The sequence below is a fragment of the Pagrus pagrus genome, assembly GCF_965226575.1.
Source record: "Pagrus pagrus genome assembly, chromosome: 1".
Taxonomy (NCBI): Eukaryota; Metazoa; Chordata; class Actinopteri; order Spariformes; family Sparidae; genus Pagrus; species Pagrus pagrus.
The window spans coordinates 24,704,757-24,723,919 of record NC_140185.1 but is presented as its reverse complement, the minus strand read 5'-3'; the positions used below and the strand labels follow the sequence as shown (position 1 = coordinate 24,723,919).

At 40.9% G+C, this 19,163-nt stretch overlaps 1 protein-coding gene across 1 annotated transcript in view; it reads right to left on the bottom strand.

Annotated features, from left to right (window-relative positions):
- The window catches only part of prtga (protogenin homolog a (Gallus gallus)), a 31,196-nt gene extending 14,636 nt beyond the window's left edge, over window positions 1-16,560 (bottom strand). Inside the window, exons 1-9 of the mRNA XM_084361459.1 lie at window positions 16,068-16,560; window positions 13,960-14,262; window positions 5,862-6,006; window positions 5,561-5,694; window positions 4,943-5,239; window positions 4,681-4,840; window positions 4,078-4,325; window positions 1,910-2,074; window positions 452-757 (exon numbers count right to left, since the gene is read on the bottom strand). Of these exons, the coding sequence (XP_084217585.1) occupies window positions 452-757; window positions 1,910-2,074; window positions 4,078-4,325; window positions 4,681-4,840; window positions 4,943-5,239; window positions 5,561-5,694; window positions 5,862-6,006; window positions 13,960-14,262; window positions 16,068-16,134 (1,825 nt within the window). The 5' untranslated portion in view covers window positions 16,135-16,560. The remainder of the gene's footprint in view (window positions 1-451; window positions 758-1,909; window positions 2,075-4,077; window positions 4,326-4,680; window positions 4,841-4,942; window positions 5,240-5,560; window positions 5,695-5,861; window positions 6,007-13,959; window positions 14,263-16,067) is intronic.
- Between the last annotated feature and the right edge of the window lie 2,603 nt (window positions 16,561-19,163).

The following is a 19,163-nucleotide window of genomic DNA, read 5'->3' as shown; positions in this document are numbered from 1 at the left end:
GTCAAGGGAGCGATTTCACACATTTTTATTTTAGGAATGAGGGGAACGAAGTTTACCAATTGAAGACTCCTGTCTAAAGAGTTTAAACTGGAGACAGAGGGCAATAGAGATGGGCAGGAAAAACAGATTCTCCCCTCCCCCGCCTCAAAGCTTCAGATGTGGCTCTAAGCAGCCGTATACTCTTTCCCACCCAGAGGCTTGAGACGCTCCCTTTATGACCCATGACTGAAGCCCTTCCAATGTTACTGACAGTGCAGGGCAGAGGTCACAGAGTAACAAACGCAATGCCTTAACAAGATTATTAGAGCAAGCTCTTCTCTTGGCTCTTTCTCATGATTTGAACAGAAGAGAAGTGATAATAATTATTTATTTTTGGGTCAAATTCTTCTGTCTAGATGTTATTTTTTTAATGAGCCTGCACATTTGAGAACAACTCTTCGCTATGCTGTACCTCGAGCACTGGATGCCTTCGGAGTGCAGTGGGACGTCCAGGCAGACTGCTCCCCCCACCCTATGCTGGTGGCAGCAGCAATACGCAGGAGATAGATGGTGTCAGGCTTCAGGTTTTCCAGGAAATGCTGGGTCTTCTCTCCAGGTAGCTCTACCTGTGAGACAGTATTCTCAGCACTGGTGCGATAGGACAATCGGTAGGCTGAGACTCGGCCACGACTCAGCTTGTCTGGAAGGGGCTGCCAAGACACCTGGATGTCCACAGGACTGTTGCTGGTGAGGCTGAGCTCAGGGGCGCGGAGGGGAACTGTGGACCGAGAAGACAGGAAGGTTAAGACTGAAAGAACCCAAAGACAACTGAAGAGTCCCCCTTGATGATTTAATGGCTATTCCTTCTGAAGGGTAGGCTTCACTAAAAAGAAATAGGGGAACCTTGCAATGGTGTTTAGTAGATACAATTTGAAAAACATTTTTCTCAACATACCAGATCACTTTTATGGCAATATTAGACTTTCCTACTTAAATTTCACAGAAAATGTTCCACGATAGATGTGATATAAAATTAGATAAAAAATAACACAGCATTTTTTTTCCATATTCCATCCTATGGAGCAAATCATGGTGGAACCACCGGAATTGGCAGGATCAGCTACACATCTTGTTTTTAGAAGAAAGAAGAAGTATAATCTTTATTTAGGTCACACATCATACAACGGACAATACAGAAACTAGTACTCTGCATTTAACTCAGGGAGCAGTGGGCGACACTCATGCCGACCACTCCAGATCTGAGCCAGTGCCCCAGTCAAGGGCACTGACAGGAGAATTAACCTACTGCGCATGTTGTGATGGTGAAGGAAACTGGAGCACCCGGAAAAAAACCCATGCCAGTGCTAACCACTGCGCCACCAGTATTTTAGTGGTATTGTTTTAGGTGAAAATCAGACATGCTAAACAATTTAAAAGACATTTTATATACATCTTTCTATACTTCTTAATTAGAATCGGATTGGACTGCCTTAAACTGAGCAACTATTTAAGGTGACCTCAAGCTTGCCTGTGGCTATGTAACATGTATCATTTAATAACTTCAACCGTGTAGAACAAGACACAACAGCCTTTGACCCAAAGGCCAAGACCGTGAGCTAATTAAGTTTTCCTGGAAATCAAAAACACTCCAGGGGCCTGAGATATAAACACTGGCATATAGATTTATACATGAGCTTGTGTACATGCTGTAGGCATACTGTCTCTAGCATCAACAACAAAGCTCATTCACTGCAGTAAACAAACATCCTCTGAGCTCTCACTGGAGCAACATAGACTCTGTTTAAGATCAATAATAGCACTGTCTCTCCTTTATCTGTCCATCTCACTCTTACATATGACCTCCTTCTGGTGTTGTACACACTGTGGGACAGATTATATTGTTTATGACTTTCACGGGTGCTAGCCTCACCGTCCTCAAGCGTGTGCTGGAACACATTGTCCGACATTCGACTGGCTCCCATGGGCATGTAGGCCACGACGTAGAAGGTGTAGTTGCGAGCCGGCTCCAGGTCATCAATAATGTAGCGAGTTGTATCGTTTCCAATGACAACCTGATATTCCTCGTTGTTTAATCCTGAAAAAGTATCACATCATACAAGGAGTTTAATTTCAAAATACATGGAGATGATAAGGAGATGAGAACTTTTTTTTACAGACAGCAGGCTGTCTTTTGATTAAAAAAAAATGCAGTTGCACCATAACAATCTTTAAACCAGGAGGAAAACCCTACCTATTATCCAGTTGACAAAAAGTGTCAAAATATGTTCATAAGTAGATAAGTTTAAGTTTTTAATGTTTGGTGAAACATGTTTACTTGCACTCGTTTTTTCCAAATGGCCTACTGTGCAATAGTTATTTAATTAGAGCAGATTACCAAAGTCACAAAGTCTGTATTTGTGCCCTGGGGAAAGAAAATACCTGGTGTGATTTCTGACCTTGTAAACAAGGTACTCGTGAAGTAAATACAAAAAGCTTTCTCTGCAATCTGAATGCCTCAGTAAGCCTCTCAGAAAAGTGTTACAAAGTCTCCTTTCCTGTCCAATTCACACCCACCCACTCTCAGAGAATACACACTTTTGGACACTCCATCACAGGGGCTAATTAGTTCCTCCTTTCATTAAAGCCTCCATTTAGGGCCAGGCTTCTCTGTCTGCTGCCTCAGGTGCAGAGTGTATTGCCTAATACTCTGTCAATGTCAATGAACAGCCATTCTCTGTGACTGGGACCAGGGAGATTGTGTCATTAAATCTAAAGTAAGTACAGAAAATCCCTTGACAGATGTCAGTTATTCAAGAATAAACAAGAAAGAATTTGTTCAACTTGTTCTTTTTATTTTGACCTCCTTATCCCAAACAAAAGTAACAAAATCGAGCAGGTGTTCCTTTTTCCACACGTTTCACCTCCCCAATGGAAGTCAGTGGCATTATAATTAAGTGCAACGCTTGAATGAAGTAGCTGAATTTTTTTCCTGAAATGTCTCATTGTTTGAATGTGACTCTTGTTGTCAACAGCAAGAGTTCCCAGGAAAGCTGAAAGGCTTTTCTGTTGCCACACTACAACCTATGTGCTTTTTGTGAATAGTTCTGTCTGCATCCTGCATCTTAACAGACAAAAAGAAGGGACCCCGCGCCCCAAGACTCCACAGGACTGTGGTCTTTAGAGGACTATTCCTGTTTGTCATGAAAAAAAGAAGTTGTTCTTCTTTATTTTGGAGGAGTACTTCTTTTTTCCCTTAACCTCTGGCCACCAACACTACACTGACAACACAGAGTCAGCTCCCACAATATGCTTCATAGAAAGGAAGTGGCATAATTTAAGATCTAAACTGCTATTTCCTGTTGCCTTACAGGGGAACTGCACCAATTTTACACATCATCATGTCTTTTTACAGGTTCTGGGGGGTACTACTACATATGTGAAAAAAGCTGTATAAACTAAAGCATCCAGTCTCATCAGACTTCTGTAGCTCGCTCCTCACCTCAAGACTCTTTCAGCTGTGACAAGAACAGCACAAACAACAACACAACAATGACCGAATTGTCAGCAGTCTAGTTGCATTGTGCGTGATGTAGGCACATGTTTTTCATGGAATATTAATGGACAACATGGGATAAGAAAAACTATATCCCTGGTTCTGCTGTATCAATTTTGGTGCTTTCAGTTTTAAAGGGGCTCTCTGGAGCTTATGTTTTGTGCTGGAAGCCTGTCGTTAGTTTATGTTAGCGGACTCCATTTCGAAGCTAACGTAAGCTACAACTACTCTCTGTTAACAGAGTGGAGAGAGGCCAATCCGACACGAGTCCTTCACAAAGAAATTTACAGTCCAGCAGCATTAAACAACTTATACAAATGGTTCCAATTTTCAAGTCAAGTTACAATCAACACAAATATTTACATACAGCCTCTTTAAACCTTCCACTGTGCGTTCAACAGTGTTATAAAATTGCGATGCTAAATTGGCGAAGTACTCTTTCAAAGGCCATGGATGAAACATCTAAATAAATTAATAGTTTCTCTCTACTGGAGAAAATATCCCATTGAGATTAAAAGACGGTTGTTTGTTTACAGACCACTCACCTTCAGCTTTCATGTAGTGCACTGAGTAAGCAATAACTTTATCGGAGTTGTACAGAGGCCTCTCCCAAGCCAGAAGGATGGCGGAGCTCGACACGGTGTCAGCACGGATATCCCTGGGAGCGCTCGGCCGATCTTCAGACATCACCACGATGAGCCTCGCCAAGGAGAGCACTGATCCCTGCTCATTTTCTGCCTGGCATTGATAGATGGCATCGTCCTCAGGGATGATCTGGTTGATGACCAGTTTGCTGTGGCAGACACACAGACGGCGTCATCCCGAGGCTCTTTAACCAGGGTGTACTCATTCTATAATCACCTTTAACAAGCACTGACAGTTGAATAAGTAGCAGGCGAAAATTACAGGGAAACCAACAAACCCAATTTGCTTTTCTGTAAATTATTCAGTTTCCATTCTGCTGAAAGGACAGTGGTGAATAATTTATTTAAATAGTTTGGCCAATAAAGACTGTTAAACGAGTGTTTTATGTCAAAAGGAGTTAGGGTTCCTGTTTTCATTACCTATGTGCCTGCAGAATTCATTCAACTTATCAGAAAAGGAATAATAGATCCCAGGAATGACACTTTCAATGAAGAGAACAATACCTGTTGTACATCTTGATACGACCGTTGGAGTGAACTTTCTCTCCATTCTTGAACCAAGTGATTTGAGGCGTTGGTACTCCTTCAGCTTGACACACGAAGCGGGCGGTGCCGGCACGTGGCCGGGTAAGACTCTCTGGCCACTCAACCAAGGAAGGTGGTGCTTTAGAAGAACAACATCAATGAGAAAATATTATATAAGAAGGTTTTATAATTATCAATACAAAATCCAAATATATACAGCCAAACTAGTTTATATCTTTACCCAACACAGTGACATTGGCTGACGCGACAGTATAGTTTCGCGTGCCGGGAGTGGTAGCTCTGCACATGTAGACTCCTCCATGCTGAGGCTTGATGTCTGTGATAATGAGGTTGCCATTTCCCAACACTTTGGTGTTGTAAACATCAATAGACTTGCTGTCTGCTCGGCTCCAGGAGATGATGGGTCGGGGATTGCCTGTGGCCATGCACTCCAGAATAGCATTCTGGTGCAGCGACACCGAAACGTTCTGTGGCCCGGAAATGATGCGCGGCCTCTGTGGAAGCTGGGGGCTGGGGGCTGCAGAGAGGGAGAGGAGACAGCTTTAGTGTACAGTAGTGTGATGTGACGTACACCATAGAGTCAGTCACAATTCTGTCCCTTTAGTGAATAAATAAGCCTTTCAACAAACTATAGACGTGTCTACAGCTACCTGAGAGACACAAACCAATAACCTTACAAAGATATTACGGTGTTGGTTTTACCAAGGATTCCCATTATATCTACCATCTCATCACATATTCCTTTTAATGTCTACAGCAAACATAGTTTCTGCCTTGTGATGGATATTTCACAACTGAACTTTGTGTTGTTGCCCTCTACACAACAATCTTTACACACCTGGGGTGACAGTGAGGGTGGCCTCCGTGCTTCTACGGCGGCTGGCAATGTTGGTGGTGATGCAGCGGTAATTTCCAGCATCTGCCCGCTGCACCCCGATGATCTGAAGAACACCACTGGGCAGGACTGTGATTCTGTGACGACAGAGACACACACACAGATACAATACCGCGTTAATCATTAAGTATGAGTATGGAGCAACTTATAAAGCCGAAGAGTGGTTAAGATCATACTTCATGTCCATTAAGTATGGGAAAAATGGACGGAATGAAAGTTAAACTGAAAACAATAGAGCGCATACCTTTCAGTGGCAAGGGGTAATGTGACCCGATTGAACTCCCAAGTGATGATTGGAGGAGGGTGGGCACTGATTTTGCAGGAAAACCTGGCGACTGAGCCTTGTGTCACCACTATTGACGCCGGCTGGATTGCAAAAGATGAGATACCTGCAGCAAAACAGACCACCAAGACACAACTGTTAATACACACTACAAATACATTTGATGTTCTGTGTAGTGCCAAATTGAAAATAATTTGTTCTATAACTTTTTCCCCCTTTATCTTGTAGTTTGTCAGAATAAGATGGCATATACTGCCTCTCAGTAAATCCAAATAAATAGATGATTTACTATTAGGATTAACTAAGAACAGGTGACTGACAGCTGACAATTATCAACATCCACCCACTTCTTTAGACACACATTTAGGTTGTAGATCTACCAAAGGGCAATAAGAGGAGAACTGGCCCAGATGTATAGACATACAAAGCTTCTGGTGTCTCAAACTGTAGAATTCTTCCCTGAGACCAACAGATTATTCATGTTTTTATCTCTTATGTGTTGTCTTTTTAAGATAAAGTGAATGGAAACTCCTTTCCATTGTGTTTCTTTGCTGCGAAACCTGGTGTTGTATTTCGCTCCACGAGTTGCCACGAAACTTGCCTTGACATAACATTTCATGAAATTAGACATTAATATTATTAAATACCATCATGGACGTAAAGTGTCCTGTTGTGGATGATCATCTAATTACCTCCCTCCCTTTCCAAACATATTGATGTATTTCAGTCATCTATCCATCTCAGTCAGTTTCAGTGGATGTCAGAAAACAGAGATGCCTATTACCTCTAGCTACAGACCTGCTGAGTGCTGCAGGAAGGTGATGATTGGAGTCAACAGCTACATCCTGCGTGGATAGGGTTTCCCTGAAACTGAGCTGTTGTCAGCCACCAGCTGAGCAGCAAGCAATGGAGGCCCAATGTGAATTACAATAAGGCCTTTTATAGTGAAGCACACAGCCAAGAGAAGTATGTGCATTTTATAATGATTTAAGTTGTTTTCGTTAATAAACGCTCTCTTTGACAGTGGTTCTTCCTGGGCCATAAAAGCCCTAAAAGCCATTAAGGTCACCCAGTGCTGTACCGTCCCCCTCTGTGCTCAAGCTGCAGAAGCCTGAGGTCAATCATTCCATACAAGAAATCAATCGCACTGCTGTTCGTGGTACAGAGCAAATACTGTGATTACCTAAAAACAGTCAGCATCACGGCACACTAACATTTAACTGATTATAATAAATATATCAATCATCCTTGGACAAATCAATAGACTGTAAGGAACTTTTTCCAATAAAGTAGCAGAACTCTCACCTTTTAAGTAATGGACAAACAAACACACTGCAGTGCTCTTTAACCTTCGTTCATTCAGAGCTTCTTATGCTGCAGTGAGCCGTCAGCGCTCAGCGAAGAAGAAACAGAAAGGAGCAGGAAGCCAAGCATCAAGTTGAAACCACATGTGGGAAAAACATCCAAACATCCAACATCGTTATCTGTATATTTTTCCACAGACACACAATTCGACACTGTGGTAAACTTTGCTTTCGAGAAAGGTCCACAGGAAATCCCTCCACTGCCATAAACACACAGTAGTGTGTACGTGGGCCATGATAGATGGCTATGTGTAAGCAGTGTTGCCAGGTGTTGTGGTGCTAAACCGCAGGAGAGCTTCAGTGAATTATGACTTTTACACAAGTTGCCTTCAAATCAAGCTGACATTTGTGGAGGAAATTTTTTTTTGACCAATGTATGGGTGACAGTTAGGGTTAAAGATTAATTTGTATTTCTGATTATTTTAAAAGAAATGTATGTATTCATTATAACTGTTAAATTTGTTGTAGATTGCTGTATTTTATGATGGCTGCTGGGTCTATTTTTTTTTTTTATTGTCATAGCGCCATGATGGTACCTGATACAAGGGACATGACAGCAGTATGAAATGAATTTGTTTGTTAAATGCGTTGATGTTTTCAAAGACTGTGAGGGTAAATGTTCCTGAAATGGTTCTTGCTGTTAAGAGACAAACTGTCATCAGATCCTTTCACCACAGACAGATTTAATCAAATTAGTCCTGAGTTGTTACCCCTCCAAGCTCCACTGTGGTTGTTTGATGTGAACACAGAAGTAGGCAGAGGCACTCAAACCCCCCCTCCTCATTCCCACACCCATCCTCTCCCACCCCCCGTGTTAACGCAGGCTCTTACAAAAATGCCATTAATGTGCTGAGGTGATGTGCCTGCAGGGCATGAGAGATGAGCTGCACTCATCCTCTCCCTCACTTCTTTGCTTTTCCATTCAGTCAAATGATGCCAGATTGACAAACAGCAGGATAATCATTGATTATTGATAAACTACTAAGACAAGGTGGAAAATCTATAGCTGCTAGGGCTTGTCGAGCATTGGCCAGAGCTCTCCTCTCTGAAAATAGAAGGCTGACCTTCTGCTCTGAGCGTTGATGTTTGCCGAGGGGCATCTAATGTGCAGATGAAATGATCAAGGCAAACATGCAAACCTCTGTGATTTTCTTTAATAATCTGTATTAACTCATCCAGCGATCTATTAATTGTGTGTTCGAGAGCAAGTACATGTGTCTGTCATTTTCTTTATTCTACCAAAACACATTAATATAAAGTCTTTGGTCTTGTTGGCCATAACATTTCAGCCAACTCAAAGTTAACACAGAATGAATTGCTCAGCCTTTTCCACAAAAGCATGAAGAAACTGTCCCTCCCAGCAATCTCACTTCTCACCTCTGACCTCCACAAATCCTGTTTAGCACCCGACTCAGGCAGAGCCCTGCATGACCACCCGAAACCAGCCCTGCTGCTCGCTGCTGCCCTACTAACTACCTAGAAATCCCTCTGTTTGTTCTCCAGCTGGGACGTTTTTAAATGCTGTTTTGTAATGATATCTTCCTCTGCTGTATCGATGACATCAGCCAGTTGCTGCTAGCACAACAAATAAAAAAAATATACACGGTCCAGCTGTTGCAGTATGGTCAGTATACAGTATACCACAGCTGGAATGGATTGCAATGTGATGAACTGAAAGCTGTCTATTTCTCTCTCTCAATCAGAAGAGAGAGAAGCATCAGTTTAATGTGACAGCAACATACATAGTTCAAAATTCAAAGCTAAACATGCACAGTACACAGGTCTGTCCAAATGCCTTCCTGGTTTATTACAGTACGTTCTCTCTATCGCCCAAACTGAACCTGAAGAGTAAAGCTCGAGTTGCTTCACTTCAACTTGCAACAGATGGGCCTGCTGATGCCAGCAGCTCAACAAACTGAAGGTCAGTGGACAGGTCAGGCCCAAACAAAGGTTCCCTTACAAATACCAGGAATTAGTTCAGCCCTCTCTCCTCTGGTTACTCTGGTCAGTTTCTCAGCCAGGACACAGCTCAGGGTAGTATAACTGCATCTGAGCCACAGATTTTGTTGTCCAAACAGTGATGTACTCCAACTTAATAGGGCACCAGCAGCACAATTAACAATCTAAAAATGTTGTATTTCTGGCCTTTATTTTTGTGCATATAGTTTTACAGCTGTCATTCTAAATAATACTGTGAATGGAAACTTTGTACCTGTTTCAAGCTAATGCTGGACACTCCTCTACTCTCTGATCCCACAAATGAAACATCAGCACGATCTTTAAACACTGACAGCACTGTCATAGTGATATACACCAAAGCACATTTTACATGTTTAATATTAAACAATATGTACTTTCTCTTATACCAGTTTCAAGGTATACTGCGGTATGAAAACTGACGGTTATTGAACAATGTGTTATAATATTTGCTTATGTATAATCTTTGCTTATCTTCTTCCGTACCAATGTTAATAATATATACATATATTTCAAGTTTATATCAAGTTTCTTGTTTGTTAGTACATAATACATTTCTGAAATGATTTTCATTCCTTTAAATGTAACTCATAATAATATATGTGTAATAACTTGATACCGTGATAACTTGAAACTGCGATTTTCTCAGATGGTTATGGTACCGTGACAAACTCACAACATTGAAACCCTACTTTCCCTATCCTACCTGAAATTTGTATTTCTTGTTCAGGTAAGGTAACAACACACTCTGTCTCAAATACACCCTCACGAAGTGTCACGATTAGACATTATCAGTTAAATATAGAAATAATTTTGGAATAGATCAAATTATTTTCTGCTGTAAAGAACAATCTGAGAAAATAGCCTCACATAAAGTCATGCTTCAGCTCTCTAATGAAGAGAAAACTTGAAACTGACAGAAGCAGTTTGTGCTCAGTTACGCTGTGTTCATTTACTTCAGCCATGTGGAAGCTAATGATGCCCCTCGACCACACCAAAATAAACTAATTCTACCTTTACTCTTTCCAGAACTCCTACTGAAAAACACAGCAATTTAATTGAGTGATGAGTCCTTTACAATTTTCAGTGACCTCACTGAACATTAATAAAAGCCTCTGGAAAAAAAGAGGGCTGATAAGCAAGGAGAAGAATGCAGAGCTGAAAAAGCCCACAAATCAATCACGAGCTGCCTGGCAGATGTGCTGCTGCTACACCCAGGCTGCAGGACAGTCAAGTGACCATGGCCTGGCAAAACAAAGAACTATTCCCATGAGCAGCGTGACCTCTCAAAGCACCGACCGGGCAGTGGGGGAGCGGTGTTGGAAGGAGCATTCATCCCCTCCTCCAATCCCTTATCTCTGCCACAAAGTTTTCCAATCATTCAACAGCAAACCTCCACTCACCACACACAGTGGCTTCATTGTTTTTAATCTCCATATCACAACACAGAGTTGAAGAAGTCAATCTGTCTACATTCTGGTTTTAACAACAGTTTCATCCTTTATCATGAGGAATTAGAAAAGTAAGTAGAAAAGTTGTTGTTACAGAAAGTCAGATAAGAGAGTGAAAGATGCTCATGAAAAAAAAAGCAGACCCACTGATGACTCTACCGCAGCAACTGATAAAATGAAATGAGCATCCAGCATTATTGTAGGAAAGATTTAAGTCCTGCACTCTGTCTCACTGCCCTCCATCTATTGAACAATTTAAAGAAACCTTTGACCTCTGGGCCTGCCGTTCAGGGGAACCATGGTAACCTTTCGTGTCCAGCAGAGGAGAAAAACAAGATTCCAGGCTTTGAGTTGTCTCACTTAAGGCCATCTCATTCATTCACACCACAGCTCACACTGTGCAAGGTTTGCTTTCGTCTTATTGGAGTTTCTAATTGTGCCGAGCCAGCGCAAGTCCGAAGCATTCCTTAGCAACTTAAAATAATGCTGGTGGTCCTGGCCTGGCTGCCTATGGCCACATCAGTGAGGTAAAATAAACTTTGTGAGTGAACAGCAGCAGCTCCTTGCAATTCATGTTTAAAGCGTTCATCTTTAAACATGAATATCATGAATAATACTTAACATCGTAACATCTGCATCAGAGCCAGAAACAAGCACACAAACTGTAATCTAGGATGCCCTTACAATACAACGAACTGTTTTTGCTGGATAACCCCAGTTTAAAAGGACTTAAAGGCTTTATAGTTCTCATTTTACTTGGAATACACTCTCTAAAATAGAGATAGTACTCTGCAAGTAATCATCTTCTTTCCAAATTTTCGACCAAACGACGACAAAGCTATTGGTGCCAGAACCAGATTAGAGATGCACTGACAGATGACATGTGACAGATCAACATTGAATACAGTTTCTTTGTCAGTGTCATTAAAACAGTGGGTTGAGTGTACAACTCAGAACTACACATCTTGATCTCCAGATGGAAGAAAACATGTTTGCTTGGAACAAACTCTAACAAATGTCATGTATTCTTCAAGTGAAAATAAAATCATGATCATTCTCAATAATTGTGATTCATATCACAATGGTATTATCTGTCAAAATATTTGCAATGTGATGGGGTTTTTTTCATGAAGTGCAGCCCTAGCATCAATAATACCAGGGTACAATAGAGCATTAACATTACTGACTGGTCCATGACTGCCAATATGTCTGAAACCAACACTAAGGGGCCACAGCTGAGCTATGCTTGTAAGTATTCCTCAGTTTTCCTGCCTTATTACGTACCAATGATCATAAGGTGCAAGAGCCCAAAAAAGGGAGCCAACTCAGGAGGCAATCTCTAGACTGAAATCCCCATCAATCTGAAGTCTATTGACAAATGTCACATGGTGAGGCTCAAATATCGCATTCCTTTTCATCACGGCCAAATCCCTTCTCACCTTTGTGCTTTAGCAACACAATGTTTAGGTTTACCCTCCATCACTATCACATTCCTCAAAGACAAACTAGCAGGTCCACAGCTTCAACATATGAGCAAAGGATTAAAAAGCACACAATGGGTACCAACCCTACACCTGAGGTATAAAACACTCCTGATGTTATCCTCACTTAGCTATTGGAAAGAAAACGGTCACAAGAGTGATAAAGAGGGGTATGTAATCAGCTCTGTCACACTCTACATGTCACACTATCCATCTTTCAGCTCAGGATTTAACATGAGAAAAGACCTCGGGACACTTAGAGATTTAGATCAAAATGTTCATGATAAACTGAACTTCATGCAGAGTCTTTCTCAAGTTTAAATAAATCAAAGACAAATGACCACATGTTGCCGTCTCTGTATACTTTTCCATGCAATAGCCCTGTGATAAAAAAGAGCCATGCTGTTTAATTAGGACCAACTTAGAATCAATCTCTGATCTTTAACTTTTACACTTAATGTAATTAGCCTTGCTGTGGTGAGCATGTCCAGCTGTTCTGTCCACTGATACCCGGACAAACAATTGCCCCCAAACTAACCTTTTTCTTCTGCGAGAATAGGGGTGGGGGCAGTGTGGACAAAAACAGTCAGAGTGAAAAGCTTTTCACTCTTTCACCAGAGTACTGAGGCAGAAAACAATTGTGTGCAAAGCCTCCAGCCCCTACTGACCTGGTAAGACCTGCAATAAAGTTTGGTCATTTAGACACTCGGGGGCAAGGCAGTGGTACTGGGAAACAGCAATTCACATTTGTGTGTGTGCGTGTATGTGTGTGTGCACACACCACTCGCAACAACCCCCACCGCTACCTCTGTGTCCTTCAACTGAGCATTTCTCAGGTATGTGCAAACTTTATGAGCTTCCAGATAGACCCTCAAGCAGGTCTAAGTGCCATTTTAAAACAAACTTGTAAAGGTTACTGGCAGCCTTTATCACCTCTTAACTTCTTATAAAGCAGGTAAACTACTCAATTAATTAAAAAATGTATATACTTTTTCAGGACCAGAAAATATCTGAGTTACAACTGGGATCTCTACCAGAGAGCATTGAACTCAGCGACAATGTAATTTACACTAACTGCACTCCATTTGTCCAAAACATAAAATTAAATTTAATCCTGCACAGAATGTAAAAAATGCATGTTTTAGTACACATGGGAATGCATTGCCGGCAGGGTGAAAGTGTTAACATATACATGCTGCAGAAGTGGCACAGCAGGACACATGGCCCGTGGTGTAGGAGGTCCCAAAAGATCAACTCTGCCTGAAGCTTCTCTACTCCCCCCTTAAAATATGAGGCCAGCTCGCACAGCACTGGAGGAGAAAGAATTCCAAAAGAACAATTCCTCAAGCGATCAGGGTGCAATAACATGAAAGCCCCCGCTTGTGAATAGGGGTCATCTGCTCTTTAGCATTGGAGAGCCGGTATCCTGGACAGCTCCTAACCTTTCAGATCTGCTGCTCCTTCATTTACACACCAATGGGCATATTCCCCTTCCAAACAGCATCTTTTTTGGGCTCTAACTTTGAAGACTTTGTCCACTCATCCTACACTGCTACCATCAAAGCTGAGCAGAAAAAAAACACTAAATAAACAGAAATGTGAATAACTTTAAATCTCCTTGGATGACTCATACAAGGAGATCTTAATCTCACACACTGATTATTGTAAGTTAATGGCAGCAAACAGTCAGGATACAAGAAGTTTGGGACATGAACACAGTTGTCCGTCACCCTACATTACATCACATATCCTTGTGTTTCCGATGTGATTCCAGCATGATACTCACTTGCGATTGTAAGACGGGCTTTCTGGCTCAGGATTGCACCATACTTGTTCTGAGCAAGGCACTGATAGAGCCCTTCATCTGATTTGTCTCCTCTTCTGCTCTCCACCTCTGAAATATAAAGGGAGCCATTGGAGAGCAGGTACACCCGTTCATTCTCCACCACTTTTACTCCGTTCTTGAGCCACCTGACGTCAATGGGCGACTCTCCGTGCGCCTGACAGTCCAAAATAACGGCGTCTCGCCGCATGACCGTGACATCATGAGGCTCCTTGATGAAAAATAACTCGCTAAAGCATAAAACACCTGCAGAAAGAGAGAAGAGGAGCGCATTAGGAGTGAAGGTGGTTATCCGTTGGGGCAGAGGAACAAAACACCTACAGGAGTCCAGTAAAACATTTAACCTTTACACACTGATCTAACTATCTTAAATCACCCTTTTACATGCAATCAATGCATGAGATCTGGAGTCAGGGGCTCACTATCCTCTGAATGGGTACTATCAGTGTTTATAGTTTCAGAAGGAGACAAGTGTCACATTAAAATGTCCTACTGAGGTGAAATGAAACATTCGATGGGCTTGGAGGCCTGCCAGCAAGAGGTCTACTTTGCTGTACAGTAATCACATTGTAGCTTCATAAAGTCTTTCCCGCTCCACTTTAATCCAATTACTTATGGCTCATAAAGTCACCAGCTGAAGGTGAAACACTTGATCCTATTAGTCCCTTTAGTTTAAAAAGAAACCTATTACAGAACTCTCAGCATGAGCTTTACGTAATGTTTCATTAATGTGACCTTTGTGGACCAAATAGAAGGACACTGTGTCTTTCCTAAAAGGCTATAATTCAATACATCTACAAAATACACTGCAGGGTCTTCAGCTATGACACAACATCAACATGCAACTATGTGATGTTTTTATCTCACAACCAGGTGAAGTTTGCAAGACTTTCTCCTATATCAAAGGAAGGGACTATTCATAAAGCATGGCCACAATATGCATCTTTTTCTCGATTAATTTATCTCCTACACCAGACCTGTGTTTGATAAGAGATGTTTTGATTTTGTATTAGTAGATTCACACGCCAGGTCTCTCATTTGAACTCTGTAATTTGATGATCCTAGTTAGAAGATCACAAAGTCACACTACTGCTTAATACCATACATTATAAATGTACTGCCACTACACAGTGCTCCGCTTTGCTACTCACTCACCACAAATCAAGAACACATCAGCAATTTTGGCATATCCACAGTCCATCTTTTCATGTCCTTTACAGCATTTGACTTCTTTATATTTATCTTAAAGGGGCATTACGTATTTTTAGAGAAGAATTTTAATATCTACAATATTAATGAGCGAATAATACAAACTCACAAGTATTTATCTTTTCCATAACTGAATAAACGAGCTGTTCTCAAAGGAAAATAAGGTCCCCAGAACAGAAGAAAGGTGGCAGGGTCCGCCAAACATTACCAAAATAAAGCAGTATGAAATTGTGTTGTCCCTTAAGGTCAGTTTGTTTATTAAATGAAGAAGTTGAACGAAGATCTTTCTCTTCTGATTAAAATGTCTTCCCCAAAACTACATAGTGCACCTTTAACTCGAGCAGTATAGACTTGGAGGAGTAGCTATAAACATTAAACGGAACAGGTGAATGAAACCACTGCTAAACAAATTGATAACCTTTAACCATTTATATCAAATCTAATACCTGACAGGTAACGTAGGTAACGTTACGTCTGAAAGTTAACTGACAGTTTCTCTCGCAGTCAGGCGACCATGTTTCGTGTCGTTAAAATACATTTTCATTAATAAACATAGATGTAAATGTAAAAAAAAAAGGTTAATCAGGTTATTTGTGATGCCACCAAAGTGTATTCGTCTCTTGCAGCCACCAGCTTTAATGATAAACGTTGACAAGTCTTCTCAGTAACATTTAGTCGAGTTAATAACCGTTAAGTTACAGAGGAGCTTTAAACTTAGCTCAGAGGTAAACGGTTAGCTCCAGTCAAACCCATACCGGTAGGTTACGGGGCAGTCACAGTGATGAACACAACAGTTCAGTGCTGAAACTCTCTCACAAAATATCACTGAAAACGCTCCTTACCTGAGATTGGAAGAAAAACCACCAAGAACAGCAAACGCTGGTATAATTTCCTTTTAACGGGCGCCATTTATCATGAATTGTCCGTGCATGCTAGCTACTCTCCCATAGTTCTTTCCTCCAGATGAACTGCGCTGCTACTGAAGAGGAGGGCTGGTGTGGAGAGCAGCAGCAGTGTAGTTTCCCTCCTCTGGGATGGACAGAGTCAATTAACCACCTCTCCAGGGCTGATTGAAGCTTTCAGACCAACGCCACCTAGCGTTAGCTGCAGGTCATAGGGAGGCTGGTGCAGCCACCATAAACCCTAACCCAACTTTAAGTTTGTTCCCTGTTTGAGTCTGCCTCACACTTAAAAGGAATATAAACAACTCATTTTGTAATTGACAGCTGTCTTGGGCAGTTTGTTAAAGTCAATTTCATACTCACAACAAATAGGGGGCAGCATATCACAAGAGTAACCGCTAACTGCTGCCAAATGTAGCTGCCGTTAGCTAATTAGCTCAGTTAGCCGTGCAGCTAGCAGTACGGAACGGTAATTCCGAGTGTTGGTGTTGTTTACACTGCTACCACAGGAGCTTTGGATCAGGACGAGCCAGGGCTAGCTTATTAGCGTGCTAAATTCAGTAGATATGTTGCAACACAATAGAGCAGTGCAGTTAGCATTTTTGTACATCCGGAAAAAAATAAGGTCTGTGGTTACCGCAGGCTTAAGATATTTACAGGTATTGTTCTATGACCTCAAATACATAATTAAATGTCCCACAATTTAATCATAAAGTGCTTACGTGTCTTAAAAACGACAGTTGCTAACAAGTGATTAAGCGAAACTACAGAAGTTGTCACGGACATTAAATGTCAACGCAGTGAACAAGGAGACTGATCTACCCGCTAGTCCGTCTTTGGTTACAAACTTTTCTAACTCTTACTTTACAACTTCTACATTGATCAGTTTATAGAAAACGTAGCGGTGGTTTAAGTCATGCGACCGCAATTTATTCTGTTTATCACCCAACATTAGCTTTTTTACTTATGACGATTTAATTTACGCTTCGTAAATCACAAATTTTGCGGGACAAAACATTTAAGTATCATAAACTTGTGTTTGCCACAGAGCTTGTTTTTCGGCGATATTCCAAGAATCCAATTAAAAAATCCTATAGGCTTTTTGTCGAAGGAACCAGGGTGATGCTAACTTCCAGGTTAGCCTACGTCATCCCTACACCACTCTACACATAGACATAATGTCAATACTGTTAGTCCTTCACATTCTGTTGGTAATTTTAATTCAGTTTTGAATGTTTTCAACTAAAATTCTTACATATAGGACCTTTAATATATGAATAGTGTGCTTTATGTTGAAGGTATTCCAGCACTATGACGGATTACTTCCTTAATAGGCTACCTTTAGATAGCATTCTTTGCTAAGCAATGTGTAATATTTTATAAGAATATACCATATGAACGCAAAATACTTATGGCTATGTTTACCTGAAAAGTAACCAGAAGTAGATGTCAGATAAACAAGAACAAATAAGATGAGGGGATTCCGTTGCTTGTGTTTAGCATGTGTATAAAAACTAATTTATTTGGGAATATGCACCCAGCACATTTTCATGAAAGGCCTCATGAGATATGTAAATAAGGATTTTGGGGGGTAGTTTTTCCTTGCTCAACTCGAGGGTCTAAAGACAAGAGAGTTTCATACACTGTACACATTGTAAAGGTAATTGTGATTTTGGTGTATATAAAAAAAATGTTACTTGACTTAAAGATTTGAGCCTCCTTTAACTCACGAGGAAATCTTTGAGAAACCTTTCCTGTAGAGCAAAGAAGATCAAACCTTTGGACGGCATTACCAAGTTAGAGAGGATAGGTCTGTATGTTGAATTCATAAAGTAATTATTTGGTAAGGATACCACATTGGCTCCTTTCACAGTGACCAAACATCCTGTAATAACGCTTTTATTACATATTTTTTGACAAAAAACACCCTTTTAATTGAAGGTCTAAGAGTTTGCTCAATTAACTTGAAAACAACATGACAACCGCTGAGGAAGACCATGAGTTGAGATTGAAATCTTCAAGGAAATCCAGTAAATGGAGTTTGGGTTAAGATGATTTTTGTCAATGTACTGTTTCCAAAGTCAAGAATGAACTTTCGTGCTATTTTTTTCTAATGTTGTCTGTTAAGGGGACACATTTCTTCCTTTATTCAAGTATTTTTCATCACAAGTTACTACTTAAATAACAGTTGCTTGTGTGTACTGTCCCTCCACTCTTGTACATGTGACAGCCTTTAGATGCAGTTCAACAGACAAACCGCCCTTTGAGTCAATTGCAATTTTAAATAAGATTTTATATGCTACAAAATCTGTCAAGTTTAAGTGAACAAGCCTACTTCAACACAGTTTACTGTATATTAACACTCTATGCTTAGTATCAGTAACCTTGTTATGTTTTCTGTGTAGTGTGAGCCTGACACCAAAACCCTGACTGATCCATGATGGATGTCTTAGCAAATTTTGTGACAATGGGAGTTCAACCCTCATACACCAGCAGCGTCATCTCACTTGCTCCACCAAGACCCTTTCACTTTTCCTTATCAATACAACTGAGGCTGTATTGATGAGAGCAGATCCGTCAGTATCAGAGACCAACTGCACACCAAATGTTAATGGAAATGAGTTTTCCCTCTTGTCCTTTAAAACTGGGCCCAGCAATTAAGAGGAAGCATTGATAGGAGCAGGACAGCTGCTGTGTCAATGTCGATATTGATCCAATGTCCATCACTTATTATGCAGAGAGATCAAACCCCCTTCATCCCACGATCCTCGCCCCTCCCTGTGTGAACCTTTATTCAGATGCAGGACCGCAGCCCAGCTGTGATGTCCAGTCAGTCAGAAAGAAGACAAAACACTAAGAAGGAAAACTGCGTGTTTATAAATGCAACAAAAATATAAAAAGGCGATACAAAAGGGGAAAAGTGCATTGTCATCATTGCAATTTCTTCACTTTATTTCCTATTGGGGTGCCAGTTTTTTCCTGAATTTGAAACAAAATAAGTTTTTAACTTATCCAGTTAATCAAAAAAAATCGAAT